The sequence below is a fragment of the Pan troglodytes genome, chromosome 11 (assembly GCF_028858775.2).
Source record: "Pan troglodytes isolate AG18354 chromosome 11, NHGRI_mPanTro3-v2.0_pri, whole genome shotgun sequence".
Taxonomy (NCBI): domain Eukaryota; kingdom Metazoa; phylum Chordata; class Mammalia; order Primates; family Hominidae; genus Pan; species Pan troglodytes.
Window position 1 is genome coordinate 33,818,824 of NC_072409.2, and position 16,196 is coordinate 33,835,019.

The 16,196-nt window shown below is 33.9% G+C and overlaps 1 protein-coding gene across 1 annotated transcript; it reads left to right on the forward strand.

Moving 5' to 3' along the window:
* Positions 1 to 11,540: 11,540 nt before the first annotated feature.
* On the forward strand, positions 11,541 to 16,051 carry OR13C2 (olfactory receptor family 13 subfamily C member 2). Its single transcript, XM_054658366.1, has one exon. It carries the CDS (start codon positions 11,541 to 11,543, stop codon positions 12,495 to 12,497), a length of 957 nt encoding a protein of 318 aa, XP_054514341.1. The 3' UTR covers positions 12,498 to 16,051.
* The last annotated feature ends 145 nt before the right edge of the window (positions 16,052 to 16,196 follow it).

The following is a 16,196-nucleotide window of genomic DNA, read 5'->3' on the forward strand; positions in this document are numbered from 1 at the left end:
TTTTCATATATTATGTTAAAATAATGAGATACAGCATTTCAAAATTATTGCATGTCCACTCTAGAGAATTTGCAAGACACAGGGCAGTAGGATGAAGAAGACAGAGAGGTTACCTATATTACTCTAATAGTGGGAAATGGCTACTTTTCAACATTTTGAACAGTATCTTTCGTATTATGGTTTTTAAATTTTGCTGTATTGGAATTGGGTGTGATGTGCCTTTTTATGTTCACTTTTCTACATAACGTTATTTCATAGGCAACATTTCATTGACTCTTTCAAAATAAATAAAGCCCTCTGTTGTAGAAAAAGCAAAACAGAAAAAACCCAATATACTGCACTCACATTTTCCAGTGGCAAGCCTTGTGTTATAGTTTCACATTAATCTCCAGATCCTGTTGAGTCATTAAATACTATTTTCTTGTTCTGTATTTAAATATTTTTGTGTGAAGCTGAGTATTTGGGACTATCAAGGGGCAGTAGATAAATAGAGTTTAAAAGCAGGGCCTATGCAATCAATCGGGATATCCTGCTTTATGGTCTTTCTTTGCTTTAACTTACATGTTGGCTTTAGCATAAAGAACATTTTGCAAAATTAAAAATAGGTTTGAAAATCAGTCTACTGGTCCAGATAATAATGTGGACTAGTTTTGGGTTGAATGGAGTGTCCTATCAATGCCCATTTAGAAGATGCCCAATTTTTTTGCTATCCCGAGGGAATTCCAATATTTTTCCAAGTCTTAGAAGAATGTCCAAGCTCTTAATTTTTAGTACAAATACTATTCATGTCTTGTCTCTGTTACTAACCAGCTTAATTTGAGGAAGAAGAGGATTGGGGAATGTCAGACATTATCTTGCTTTTCCTTGGTTTTTATGTCAACATTTTACTCTATGTGAAGAACATTTTAAATTTACAGCCCAAGATGAATGATGAAGTGTGTTCAGGAGTGAACCACCTTCTAGGTAATCAGTTTAGCTGAATCAATTTTTATTAATGGACCAGTGAATTTAGGGTATATTGGGCATAAACATATTTTACGTAGACAAGTAAGAATTACCTGCTTGTGGAATCTTTCGGTTTAGTCACTCGTTTAATCTTCCCAAGTTCACTTGTTAATTTTAGTGGAAAGAATATTAAACAGTCACAAACTATATTTAAATATATCCATCATAGTTGTTTACAGATTAAATCTGATGGCAAGAGTTGAAATTATTGATAATTAAATTTACATCCTGACAAAATGGGCTGTGAAAATCTATTAGTTCCCATACACGAGTTCATTGGACTTTTTGCACCCACTAAGAATTCCTGGTAGGTAGAAAACTCTGGAAGTCAGGCATTTTATGTTTGACTCGTAGTCAGGTTGTCTTGAATGCTCAAATGCTAATTTTGTTTTCCTTCACAACTTAAATCCAGCCACTTTGATAAATTCTCTGGGATGACTCAGGTGGCTCCATAGTCTTACATCAGATTTATACCATTTTTTATTATTATACTCTAAGTTATAGGGTACATGTGCACAATGTGCACGTTTGTTACATAGGTATACATGTGCCATGTTGGTTTGCTGCTCTCATCAACTCGTCATTTACATTAGGTATTTCTCCTAATGCTATTCCTCTCCCAACACCCTACCCCCCGACAGGCCCCAGTGTGTGATGTTCCCCACCCTGTGTCCAAGTGTTCTCATTGTTGAATTCCCACCTATGAGTGAGAACATGTAGTGTTTGATTTTCTGTCCTTGTGATAGTTCGCTGAGAATGATGGTTTCCAGCTTCGTCCATGTCCCGGCAAAGGACTTGAACTCATCCTTTTTTATGGCTGCATAGTATTCCATGGCATATATGTGCCACATTTTCTTAATCTAGTCTATCATTATGGACATTTGGGCTGGTTCCAAGTCTTTGCTATTGTGAATAGTGCCGCAATAAACATAGGTGTTCATGTGTCTTTATAGTAGCATGATTTATAATCCTTTGGGTATATACCCAGTTATGGGATCACTGGGTCTAATGGTATTTCTAGTTCTAGATCCTTGAAGAATCTCCACACTGTCTTCCACAATGGTTGAACTAGTTTACAGTCCCACCAACAGTGTAAAAGCATTCCTATTTCTTCACATCCTCTCCATCACCTGTTTTTTCCTGACTTTTTAATGATCACCATTCTAACTGGCGTGAGATGGTATCTTATTGTGGTTTTGATTTGCATTTATCTGATAACCAGTGATGGTGAGCATTTTTTCACGTGTCTGTTGGCTGCATAAATGTCTTCTTTTGAGAAGTTTCTGTTCATATCTTGCCCACTTTTTGATAGGGTTGTTTGTTTTTTTCTTGTAAATTTGTTTAAGTTCTTTGTAGATTCTGGATATTAGAGATTTATACATTTTTGATAGAAAATTAAAGCAAGAAGAAATTTTGAAGCACACATTTCTCCTTACAGGAGAATATTAGGAGAGTTTTTCTCTCACAGGGTTGTAGAATCAAGGTCTGAAGAAAATAAAGGCATGTTAACTGTCTTGATATATTTATGTGTTCAAATTTGCTGGGCAAAATACACAATCATTATAATACTGACATAATGCTTTATTTTAATACTTGAGCCTCTAGAGGAGTTTTCATGCAGAAAGTTTATTTTAAAAGCTTATGGAGGATCATTTTGTTGTTAGCAATTTGTTTTTTCTAATTTGGAGACAAAGTAAGATAAACTTATCTGATATAACAGGCATGTATCTCTGTGTGTGTGTGTGTGTGTAGTGTGTGTGTGTGTTTGTAGTGTGTGTGTGTTCCTGTGATTTTTCTACCAGACAGCAAAATCTACCATTTCTACCAGATAGCAAAATCTGCCATTTCTACCAGATAGCAAAAATTTCTACCAGATAGCAAAATCTACAATTCTTAGTGTAACTGAAGAAGCAAGCCACACCCCCATCACATGCTCTGCCAGGGGGATAAGGGAATTTTTCCTGTTTCACTTCCATAGCACACTAAGCCATCACTTTAATCACAGCTTTCACCACTTTGTATTGAAATTCACTAATTACATGAATGTTTTTCTTACTAACTATATGATTCTTGAAGGTGAGGACTGTGTCTGAGGCATTTTTATATTTGCAGATGTTCTTTCTACAAGTTTCATAGAGTATATATATAATACATTTCATGTAAACAAGTGATTTAAAAATGTAAAATTGTGACTGTTATCATTAATTGATATATCTTTATCCTATTTGATACTTTGTTATTAGCTGAAAAGAATATTTAAGAAACCAGTGTAAAAATGTAAAATACACAATAGAAAAATGAATAGAGGACATGAGTGCACAACTCACATGAAAGAAAATAAAACTCTTTAAGACACACCAAAATGTAAATAGTAAATATCTATAAAGATTAAAATGCCATTTACAATAATGACAAGATACCATTTTAAGCCCTTTAGATTAGATTGAAAATCTAAATTATTGACAACATCCAGTGTTGATAAGAGGAAGATAAAATTAGCAACGCCATAACACTACATTAGTATTATCCTTTTAGATTCATAAAAAATCTTCATTGATTTTGACCCACTCATTTCAGTTTTAGAATTCTATCTGAATAAATTTTGAAATTACTTTGATAAAAATAAATTTTAAAAGTAAAGAAGAGAAAAAATGAAAACAATCATTCAGAAGTGTTCAGCCTTAAGATGCCTCAGTTTACTCTCATTAGAGAAAGGCAAATTATTTTAGCCTAAGTTATTACATTGTTTTATGATTAGGATCAGTCTTCTTTCTGAACTGTGGTTTTTGCCAGGCTATTTAATTATAGTTTATTCTTGGCTTTGTTTTTTACACCATTATATACTGCTTGAGGATATCTTTTCTTGTCTTGCCTTCTTTTACCTTCTCTTTCTGTCCCTGTCTTCTTTCCTCTTTTATTCCCTCTCTTCCTTCGTTTATCCTTTTCCCATTCCTCCATCCTTCTCTTCCTTCTGTCCTTTCATTCTTTTTTTTACAGTATGTATCACCATTAGAATAAATGAAAATATATCAATGTCAAAGAGTATACCAATAAACTCATCTTTACATGAAAATATCATACATTGAAAATGCATTTAGTTTATCTAACTTGCCAAACATCACAGCTTAGCCTGGCCTACCTTAAATGTGCTCAGAAGACTTACATTAGCCTATGAGTGGGCAGAATCATGTAACACAAAGCCTATTTTATATTAAAGTGTTGAATATCCTAAGTAATTTATTGAATATTGTGCTGAAAATGAAAAGTAGAATGGTTGTATGTTTCTTGAAGTACAGTTTTTACTCAATGCATATTATTTCACACCATCTGTAAATATATGTTTATTCAGAGTCAACTTTTACTGTAAACTAAATCCATAAAGTGAATGGGAAATTTGTGTACAGAAAACATCAATTATACTTCCAAAATGATGAGAGAGATTGAGAGAGAGAGAGAGAGAGAGAGAGAGAGAGAGAGAGAGAGAGAGAGAAGCTCCCTTCTGATTTTGTGTATGAAATAGAGTAATAGGCCTCCCATAATTAGGTCTTCAGGGCTTTATTTCTGAAGTTTCATAAGTTTTATACACCTTTCATCTTGGAGGCAATTTAAAGTTGTGCACAGAGGTTTAGAAGAGTCCTTAAGAGCAGAATATTTAAATTGTTTCTTAAATCCTGAGGCAGATCTTTAGGAATTTGTGGGTCTCCACAATGGGATGGTATTTCAGCATGCACTTCAGAGGCAAATTCAATTTGCCCTATTCCTAAAATTTATTGCCAAATATTAATTTTCTTTCTATTTTTAAACTAGAGGAATCTGATGATACTTTTTCTGAACTAGAGGAATTTCATGACACTTTATCCTAGTAATCATGTCCATAACACCATGTTTCTGTAAACATCAACTAGTCAATCAGTTTCTATGACAAAATGATTACTCACTCGTCTTGCCTCTTTGGAGATTCAGCTACTAATGAGTGGCTATGAAGACTGGCTGCAAGTAGAAAAGTAAGACAAAATTGTCTGTTGCTGTTGCAACCTATAAAGAGAGGCAACCTCTGGTTTGGAGGTAAGTTATTGCAAAAACAAGAACAATATTTCAACTGTAAGAGAGACTTGGACTGATTGGTTAAATCAGTTTGAAAATGACATTTTTTTTTCTGATTTGAGAGTGACTTTGAATATTGGAAATGGAATTTAAGTGTCTATTCACTGGGATGTAGTAGGAACAAAATAAAAGCCATGAGACCAAAAGAGCAGTTCTGCATGCAAAGGCAATTGAACAAAAACTGAATTTGCCCAGCCCTTATGAATTACTTTTTGTCAGTGTGCAGTTTTTTTATGACATTACAAAGTATTTGGACACTGTATCATCTACTTAAGCTAATTAAAGCTCACTACACAGTAAATAGCAGATTGTGTGTTCTTTAGTATAGAATTCATATTAAACAAATCCTTGACTGTGGTTCCCTAGCAGTAACTCAGGTCTATTTGGTTCAGTTACCCATGAACCAGTTGAACTGTGTGCTAGGTAATATGCCAGGGACTCTTTATACAACAATATCATGTGAGGAGAACATTAATGACAAATTTGGAAAATAAAAAAAACTAAATAATCTCTTCGGATCTGAAATATATAATTTGCCAAAGGAATGCATAGTCAGAAAGAGACCATCTTAGGAAATATCCTCATGTGCTTGCATTAGCATTGGCGACTATTTTGAATATTTGCTTTTCTGTCATTAGGTCATGATTGTAATAGTGAGTAACTTTCCTTTTCCTCTTTTATGTTAATAGGCTTGCTCAAGATGTTAAAATAGTTTCAGTCAAGAAAAACTCAGTCATGTGTTTTAAAACTAGCAACACACTGGCACCTTATTAAAATCCTATCTTTTATACCTAACGTAAATGATGAGTTAATGGGTGCAACACACCAACATGGCACATGTATACATATGTAACAAACCTGCACGTTGTGCACATGTACCCTAAAACTTAAAGTATAATAATAAAAAGAAGACTTCAAAAAAAGATAAGGTTTTATATCCAATAAAACTGTCAAATATAAGAGGACACAATAAACTGTTATCAACATGAGAAAAAATAAAATCCTATCTTTTTTTATGAAATAAATTGACTTTGATAAAAGGTGGATCTTTTGGATGATTTTTCTTTTCTGCCACCTAATTCACTGGCATCCAAAGTGTTGGAGTGACTGTGATAAAACGTATCAGAATTTTTAAAAAATGAAAATAATACCATTTATTAGAACATAGTGTGTGATCTGACTAAGTAAGCCACATACACCTGACCTCATGGAAGGATGATAATGAGTAGTTCATGGAGGTCAAAAAAACTCTTAACAGAATGAAAAGTCATAAAAGACAAGCATGAAGGAAACCACTAACAATAGGAACCATTGCTGTGCTAAGTGAGTTACACACATCATTTCATTTAATCTTATGCACAAGTACATGGTATAGATGTTGTCCATATCTTCATTCTACTGATGACTATGGTGATCAGAGACATGTCCAGGTCACCTAGTTAATAAGGGGCAGAGATGGCATTTGAACCAAGCCTCTTCCAAAGTCTGTGACCTTGACAATATTATGGAATATGCTTGATAGTATATCTTGTAGCACAGAGGTAGCTCATGAAACAATAATTTTTGCAGAGAGCAGATTTTTACAGGTTTGCATATAATCTCCGTTATTCAAAGAACTATACATTGTAAAATGCTCTCTGGGGTCTCAAGTAGTTAATACCTTAATCCAGAAAATCTGAAAAATTCTAGAAAATGTAAATTGTATGAAAAGCTACAGAACGATAGGGGAAATTTAGAATAGGGAAATCAGGTTGGGTTTGAAGTGATCCTGAGGTGACTAATTATGTCTCGAAATTGAGAAGATGGACCTGAGATTCACAGCAAAGTGCCTCATAATGTTAGGTGGAGGAAGTATTCTGAAGATAAAAGGCTCCTTGAACCTGAAAACGGAAAAGAATAATAGCCAACATTTACTGAACCGTAATTTTATTCCAGGAAATTTGCTAGATCATAAAAACATTAAAATGTTTCGTGGAAAAAAAGTGACACGGAATTGGATGTTAGACCCTAAGCCAGGTCAAAGAATAGCCTAGAGCTTGTTGGTAGGAAATGAGACAGACATAGTACTGCAAGTCCTACTGATACTAAATAAATTATCTTAAGTATTGGGAATGTGACTATAAAGTACCTGTTCATCTTCAGCAATTACCATTTAGTGTGTGATATTGAACAAGTTAGAACAGTTTTCAAATGCATGTGGTCATGTCCTATGGCAACGGATGGCTTTAATGTAGTATGCTATTGGAAAGGTGAAAGGAGAAAGGCTAGGAATCCCACAAACAAGAACTCTTTAGCTTAAATATTATTTTATTAATAGGAAATACATTCACAAGGTTCAAAATTTTAAAAATGTGCTAAAGGGTATACTGTTAACAGTCCCGCCCCAATTAATAAGCTATATATTCCCTTTTCTGGGGATAAAAATTATTGTTTATTTTTCTAGAGATACTCTATGTGTGAGCAAAAATACATGCATGTATATATACACATACACATATATATAATCTTTTTTACACAAATGATAGTGTACCATATATACTGTTCTATTACTTTTCCATTTAATGTTTCTTGAAGATCTTTCCACATCAGTGCACAAAACATCCTTACTCCTTGTGACGGCAGTACAATATTGCATTATTTCTATGTTTTCTTCTTGTGGAAATTTAAATTGTTTGCTACATCTGCTGTTACAAATGATACTTTAATGAATCCATTTCTATTAAAATCACTTTGGCATGTGCCAGTATACCTGTATGATAATTACTGAGAAGTCAGTCTGTGGTCAAATGTTATATATATATGTATTTGTTATTTTGATAAATATTGCCACAGAGTGGGAGGTATTAGGGAATTTCTGTTTGAAAGTTCCCTGGGATTTTGGTCACTGGTTTCTTAAATATTCTTTTCAGCTAATAACAGAGTATCAAATAGGATAAAGATATGTCAATTAATGATAACAGTCACAATTTTTTTTGTGTGTATACTGTATATATAATATTTGTATATTTATGTTGCATATAAGATATATTTTCTATATATAAAATATATAACTATGTGTTCCATTTTGTATATAACTATCTTTATTATTTCCTTAGGCTATATCTCAGACACAGAATGTGTGGGCCAAAATTCATAAACTTTTGCCTGTGATATAAAAGGAAGACATTTGGTAATCTATAGGGATTGATGTGAGTATATATTACTCACATTCTCATCTGAGGAAAATCGCTGCAAATATACTATAATCAAACACAAAACAATAAATACAATCCTCAAGAGAGTGAAAAAAAGGGATCAATGATGATCAATGAATATATGTATAGATAGTTAGACATATTGACTATCCAAGCTTGTATAATCTAAAGGCTGAAAAGGAACTCTCAAAAAGGCAGATTGTAAGGACTTTGTAAGTATTATACCAGTAAAACCTAGGAATTAGGAGATTAGAATAAAAGTGGAGTAAAAGCATTCTGAGTTTTGGCTTCATTTCGATTTCAGGGATAATTAAGGTGATTAGAGCACACCCTACTGGAGAAAACAGTTTATGGCCTTAGAAGTTAAATTATGAGAGGAGAGAAAAAGAAGGCAATGACTTCCTGAATGAAAAAAGTGGGTAGTGTTCAAGTTAATGAAAACAAATAGTGATGACAACTTCGTCAATTAGCAAAAATAAAAAAGTGGGAAAAAGAGAATGCAATAATTCAAATAATTAATAAAAATAAATTATGATGGAAAGAATAAAATGTAGTACATTAATAATTATGTTAAAGTAAATAGAATAGTCTGAATATTCTCATAAATGACCCAAACATTTAAAAAGTAGTTAAAACATACTCTGATATTTGTTATTTAAAAGTAGTATACTTTAAACAAAGTGAAAAAGAGAAGTTAAAAATAAGAAGTTGTACAAAGAGATAGCAGACAAAAGCAAACTAAAAGAAAGCGGAAGTGTAATATCAATATCATAAAAGTAGAATTAAACTTTAAAGTGTCAAATAGAATAAAGATACATCAATTAATGATAAGTTATAATTTATGAAGACGATATATTAACCATAAATCTATCTACACTACACTAACATAGAAACTAAGCCTATATAACAAAAGGACTCTAGGTATACAAGAATTTGATAACAATATTTACATAGAATTCATTAAATCTAGGCAGCAGAAAATAGGTTATTTCAAAGATTTTAATAATATATTTAATAAATTTTACATGTATACATGTTTTGTGCATGTATTTAAATCTATGTATCTTCCCAAAGAGAAATCACATTTTTTTGTTAACATTTACAACATACATCATGCAATTGGCTGCACAAAAGTCCATAACTAGAGAATTATAGGTCATGTTTTCTATTAAAATAAAATGGGGCCGGGCGTGGTGGCTCACACTTCTGATCCCAGCACTTTGGGAGGCTGAGGCGGGTGGATCACTTGAGGTCAGGAGTGCAAGATCAGCAAGGGCAACATGGCGAAACCCTGTCTCTACCAAAAACACAAAAATTAGCCAGGCGTGGTGGTGCATGCCTGTAGTCCCAGCTACTCAGAACGCTGAGACAGGAGAATCACTTGAACCAGGGAGGTAGAGGCTACAGTGAGCCAAGATGGCGCCACTGCACTCCAGCCTGAATGACAGAGCGAGTCTTTGTCGCAGAAAAACAGAAAAAGAAAAATATATAAATTAATTAAATAAAATGGGAAATAAATAATAAAAATAGAATGAAAATGCCTAATCACTAAATAATGAAGAAAGATGCTTGGATTTAAGAGGAACTAAAGAGAAAAACAAAAAAAATTATCTAGAAACCAGTAAAAAAAATTCTCATAGAAAACTAAGTCTATAATAGAACAAAAACTGCTCTAAGTGCCTTTATTTGAGCAAGAAATAGAGGAGTAACGAGGAGGAAATAAGAATTTTTCTTCTTATTTCAAGGAATTAGATAAATAGTATTAGAATAGAGAACACAGAAATTAGAAATCAGAAACTTAGAAAAATAGATCCGAATAAACAAGAAACTTATGAAGACAGAAACTTAATGAAACGCAAAAAGTCACGAGGATAAATCTAACCTAAAGCTGTTTTTTTTTTTAAAAACCTGTAATATAGGAAAACCCCTTGTGAGTCGAATAAAGGAGAAAAAAAAGTCAAACAGGCATCATAATGAAAATGAGAACTTTTCATGTAAGGGAGGACACAAGAATTATAATGATCAAATGCAACTCTGTGACAAAATATTTGTTATAGAAATGAGTACTTTTCTAGCAAAATATAAAGTATAAAATCAACTGCTATCAAATTACCATATTGAAATCTTTTTTTATCTGATCACAGTTTTTATCTGATATTTCTTTTGAAATATTAGTATTGTTAATTAGAATACAAGGTATTCTAGTCTGTGAGCCAAATTCTCTTTGCCAAATGAGTATTAGAGCTCGAATTCTGAAGCCATACTGCTTGGGTTTCAGTCCTTGCTCTTTCATTTATTTGTCTTTATGAAATTGACCTTAAGCAAATTACTTAACTTTTCTGTGCCTTATTTTCCCCTCTACACAATAGGCTTTGTGATACTAATAGTAACAGTAATTACCTCATAGCCTTGCTATTCAGACTCCATTATGTAATGCACAAAGAAAACAATTAATAGAGGATTGGCACAGAGTAAGAAATGTAGCAATTATTTTGCCTTTGATTTTGTTCATTCATCCAAGAAATGTTTTTGAACATTTGCATCTGTGTCTGTTCTATTCTAGCTACAGGGGCTGTGGAAATAAGCAAGAATAAGTACCAGCCCTAATGAAGTTTACATTCTACTGGGAAAGAGAGACAACATACGTAACATAGTATAATTTCAAGGAGTGACAAGAGCATCGATCTATTGTGTGGTGATTTATAGCCAATAAAAATAGTTTAGTGTTCAATTATATGTAATACAATGCTCATTTCTATTATAACCTACAGTTTATGTATGTGATGACAAATATGACAAAAAGTTCAGACTTCAACAGGAAGATTTAGGTTTGAATCTTAGCTCTACTATATAGTATGTACCTTTGGTCAAGTTTACTTAACATATCCGCTTTGATTTATTCATCTGTAAAATATGGATACTAATACGCCTCTCCTAGAACTGTGATGATATTAAATGAATTAAATGGCTGTAGCACGAAACATGTTAGTTTTATCTTCCCTTCCCTTTCTCCATTCACTCATTCATTCATTCCCTTCCCTCTTTGCATTCATACATTCCCTCTTTTCTGTCCACTTTTCTTTATGCTCTCTCTTCTTTCTTTGGTCTTTTCCTTTTTTATTTTTCTTTTTCCTGGAAATTATGATACATATTCATTGATACATGCTTGAAAGTAATCAGAGTAAGATAAATATTTGTCTTAACATGCTCTGTCTTACAGGTTAAATAGAGAGTAAAATGGAAGGGGAAAACCACACCATTCTGGTGGAATTTTTTCTGAAGGGACTTTCTGGTCACCCAAGACTTGAGTTACTCTTTTTTGTGCTCATCTTCATAATGTATGTGGTCATCCTTCTGGGGAATGGTACTCTCATTTTAATCAGCATCTTGGACCCTCACCTTCACACCCCTATGTACTTCTTTCTGGGGAACCTCTCCTTCTTGGACATCTGCTACACCACCACCTCTATTCCCTCCACGCTAGTGAGCTTCCTTTCAGAAAGAAAGACCATTTCCCTTTCTGGCTGTGCAGTGCAGATGTTCCTCGGCTTGGCCATGGGGACAACAGAGTGTGTGCTTCTGGGCATGATGGCCTTTGACCGCTATGTGGCTATCTGCAACCCTCTGAGATATCCCATCATCATGAGTAAGGATGCCTATGTACCCATGGCAGCTGGGTCCTGGATCATAGGAGCTGTCAATTCTGCAGTACAAACAGTGTTTGTGGTACAATTGCCTTTCTGCAGGAATAACATCATCAATCATTTCACCTGTGAAATTCTGGCTGTCATGAAACTGGCCTGTGCTGACATCTCAGACAATGAGTTCATCATGCTTGTGGCCACAACATTGTTCATATTGACACCGTTGTTATTAATCATTGTCTCTTACACGTTAATCATTGTGAGCATCTTCAAAATTAGCTCTTCCGAGGGGAGAAGCAAAGCTTCCTCTACCTGTTCAGCCCATCTGACTGTGGTCATAATATTCTATGGGACCATCCTCTTCATGTACATGAAGCCCAAGTCTAAAGAGACACTTAATTCGGATGACTTGGATGCTACCGACAAAATTATATCCATGTTCTATGGGGTGATGACTCCCACGATGAATCCTTTAATCTACAGTCTTAGAAACAAGGATGTGAAAGAGGCAGTAAAACACCTACTGAACAGAAGTTTCTTTAGCAAGTGAATGCAAAATGTACTGGAGTGTGAACACACTTGATATTGTTGAAACTTCAGAATTATGTTAGAATTTTGGATACTTTTACTATTTTTCTGCATTTTCATATATTATGTTAAAATAATGAGATACAGCATTTCAAAATTATTGCATGTCCACTCTAGAGAATTTGCAAGATACAGGGCAGTAGGATGAAGAAGACAGAGGGGTTACCTATTACTCTACTAGTGGGAAATGGCCCCGTTTCAACATTTTGAACAGTAACTTTCATATTATGGGTTTTTTTTTTCTGCATTGGAATTGGGTGTGATGTGCCTTTTTATGTTCACTTTTTTCCATAATGTTACTTCATAGGCAACATTTCATAGAATCTTTCAAAATAAATAAAGCCCTCTGTTGTAGAAAAAGCAAAACAGAAAAACCCCAACATAGTGTACTCACATTTTCCAGGGACAAGCCTTGTGTTACAGTTTCACGTTAATCTCCAGATCCTGTTAAGCCATTAAATACTAGTTTCTTTTTCTGTATTAAATTTTTTGTGTGTGTGTGAAGTTGAGTATCTGGGACTATCAAAGGGCAGTAGATAAATAGAGTTTAAAAGCAGGGCCTATGCAATCAGTCAGGATATCCTGCTTTATGGTCTTTCTTTGCTTTAGCTTACATGTTGGCTTTAGCATAAAGAACATTTTGCAAAATTAAAAATAGGTTTGAAAATCAGTCTACTGGTCCAGATAATAATGTGGACTACTTTTGGGCTGAATGGAGTGTCATATCAATGCCCATTTAGAAGATGCCAGATTTCTTTGCTGTCCCGAGGGAATTCCAATATTTTTCCAAATCTTAGAAGAATGTCCAAGCTCTTAATTTTTAGTAGGAATACTATTGATGTCTTGTCTCTGTTACTAACCAGTTTGATTTGAGGAAGAAGAGGATTGGGGAAAGTCAGACACTACCTTGCTTTTCCTTGGTTTTTACGTCAACTTTTTACTCTATTGAAGAACATTTTAAATTTACAGCCCAAGATGAATGATGAAGTGTGTTCAGGAGTGAACCACATTCTAGGTAATCAGTTTGGCTGAATCAATTTTTATTAATGGACCAGTGAATTTAGATTATATTGGGCATAAACATATTTTGCACAGGCAAATAAGAATTACCTGCTTGTGGAATCTTTTGGGTTTAGTCACTCATTTAATCTTCCCAAGTTCACTTGTTAATTTTAGTTGAAGGAATATTAAACAGTCACAAACTATATTTAAATATATCCATCATAGCTGTTTACAGATTAAATCTGATGGTAAGAGTTGAGATCATTGATAATTAAATTTACATCCTGACAAAATAGGCTATGAGAATCTATTAGTTCCCATACACCAGTTCATTGGACTTTTTGCACCCACTAAGAATTCCAGGTAGGTAGAAAGCCCTGGAAGTCAGGCATTTTATGTTTGACCCACACGTAGGCTGTCTTGAATGCTCAAATGCTGATTTTGTTTTCCTTCACAGCTTAAATCCAGCCACTTTCATAAATTTTCTGGGGTGACTGTGGTAGCTCCATAGTCTTATATCAGATTTATAAATTTTTGATGGAAAATTAACTAAAGCAAGAAGAAATTTAAAAACACACATTTCTCCTCACAGGAGAATATTAGGACAGTTTTTCTCTCACAGGGTTGTAGAATCAAGGTCTGAAGAAAATAAAGGCATGTTACCTGTCTTGATATATTTATGTGTTCAAATTTGCTGGGCAAAATACACAATCATTATAATACTGACATAATGCTTTATTTTAATATTTGGGCCTCTAGAGGAGTTTTCGTTCAGAAAATTTATTTTAAAAGCTTAAGGAGGATGATTTTGTTGTTAGCAACCTGTATTTTTCTAATTTGGAGACAAAGTAAGATAAACTTATCTGATATACCAGGCATGTATCTGTGTGTGTGTGTGTGTGTGTGTGAGTGTGTGTGTGTGTTCAGTTTGTGTATGTGTAGTGTGTGCATGTTCCTGGTGATTTTTCTACCAGATAGCAAAATCTACAAAGGTAAGTATTTCTCTATATTCTTACCATCTTTACTCCCATTGCACTCAATTTAGAGCATGACATTTATAATATGATTCAATATACATTTATATCCATGAATAGGAAAATTATATGGAAGGAGGTGCAACTGGAGCGAAGCACATACTTTTATATCCTGCTGAAGTCCCAAGACAGGTTCATGATTTGGTTAAGAGCAGAGATACAGCAAAAAAGGCAAAATTACATTGCTCTTAATCCAATAAATTATTTCATCATCTTCGTACACTTTTATGCCTGCTCAATTTCCAAGTATTCTAAGCTTGAGATTATGTCAACTTTTTAGGGTCCTGGGGACTTCTAAAATGAACACTTAAAAATGTAGCAATATATTGGCTATCAGCTAATTCACATACATCATCTCTCTAAAATCCTATGATCTGGGCTATAGTGTCGCTATCTCATAGATGAGGCCACAAAGCTTATGGAAGTTAATACATCTTGTCCAAACCTCAAAGTATGCAAGTTAAAGACAAGCATACGCACCTGGCTATTCTTTCTTGAGTTAGTTATTCTTTATACTACAGCATGTTTACTTTTCCACATTGCTTGTCATGACATCTAACACCAGTATTTCTTGGCAGCATAGCTAAAATGACCAAAGAAACTATTACCTGCTTCTCAACTTTCATAGCAAGTATATTAAATTTCCGGAAAATAACTTAAAAAAGAAAATTAATTTAATTATTTATAAAAGAACCTTGACACCATCACATGTTGTGTCCAAAAATATGCTTAATCACAATTGATAGGAATTAAATCTTAAATTAGGGGAAGACCTGACATTAATTGAGATATGAGAAGGGGAGGAATTTGATATTAGCTCTAATCTTCCAGAAAAGACTATAAAAAATAGATTTTTTTTTGTTTTGGTAAAGATAACACTCACTTTACAAAAACAGGGGCTCCTAATTTATGGTGTGTAAGTAAAATTTAATCTTTGAAATTATGAAAATTTTTAAGCTGTTTTTGGATGACAACTACCTTTAATTTATTTATATATCTAAAATTCCAAAGGAAATATGTGCTTATTGTAAAATAGTCAAATACAAAGAAATGTGCAAACTAGAGAATTATAGGTCATGTTTTCATATTAAAATAAAATGGGGCCGGGCACGGTGGCTCATGCCTGTAACCCCAGCACTTTGGGAAGCTGAGGTGGGCGGATCACTTGAGGTCAGGTGTTCAAGACCAGCCTGGCCAACATGGTGAAACCCTGTCTCTACCAAAAACACAAAAATTAGCCAGGCGTGGTGGCACATGCCTGTAGTCCCAGCTACTCAGAAGGCTGAGACAGGAGAATCACTTGAATCTGGGAGGTGGAGGCTCTAGTGAGCCGAGATCGCCCCACTGCACTCCAGCCTGAATGACAGAGGGAGACTCCGTCTCAGAAAAATAAATAAATACATACATACATACATAAAATAAAATAGGAAATAAATAGTAAAAATAGAATGAAAATGCTTAATCACTAAATAATGAAGAAAGATGCTTGGATTTCAGAGGAACTTAACAAACAAAAAAATTATCTAGAAACCAGTAAAAATATTCCCATAAAATACAAAGTCTATAATAAAACAAAAAGTGCTCTAAGTGCCTTCATTAGAGCAAGAAATAGACGAGTAAGAAGG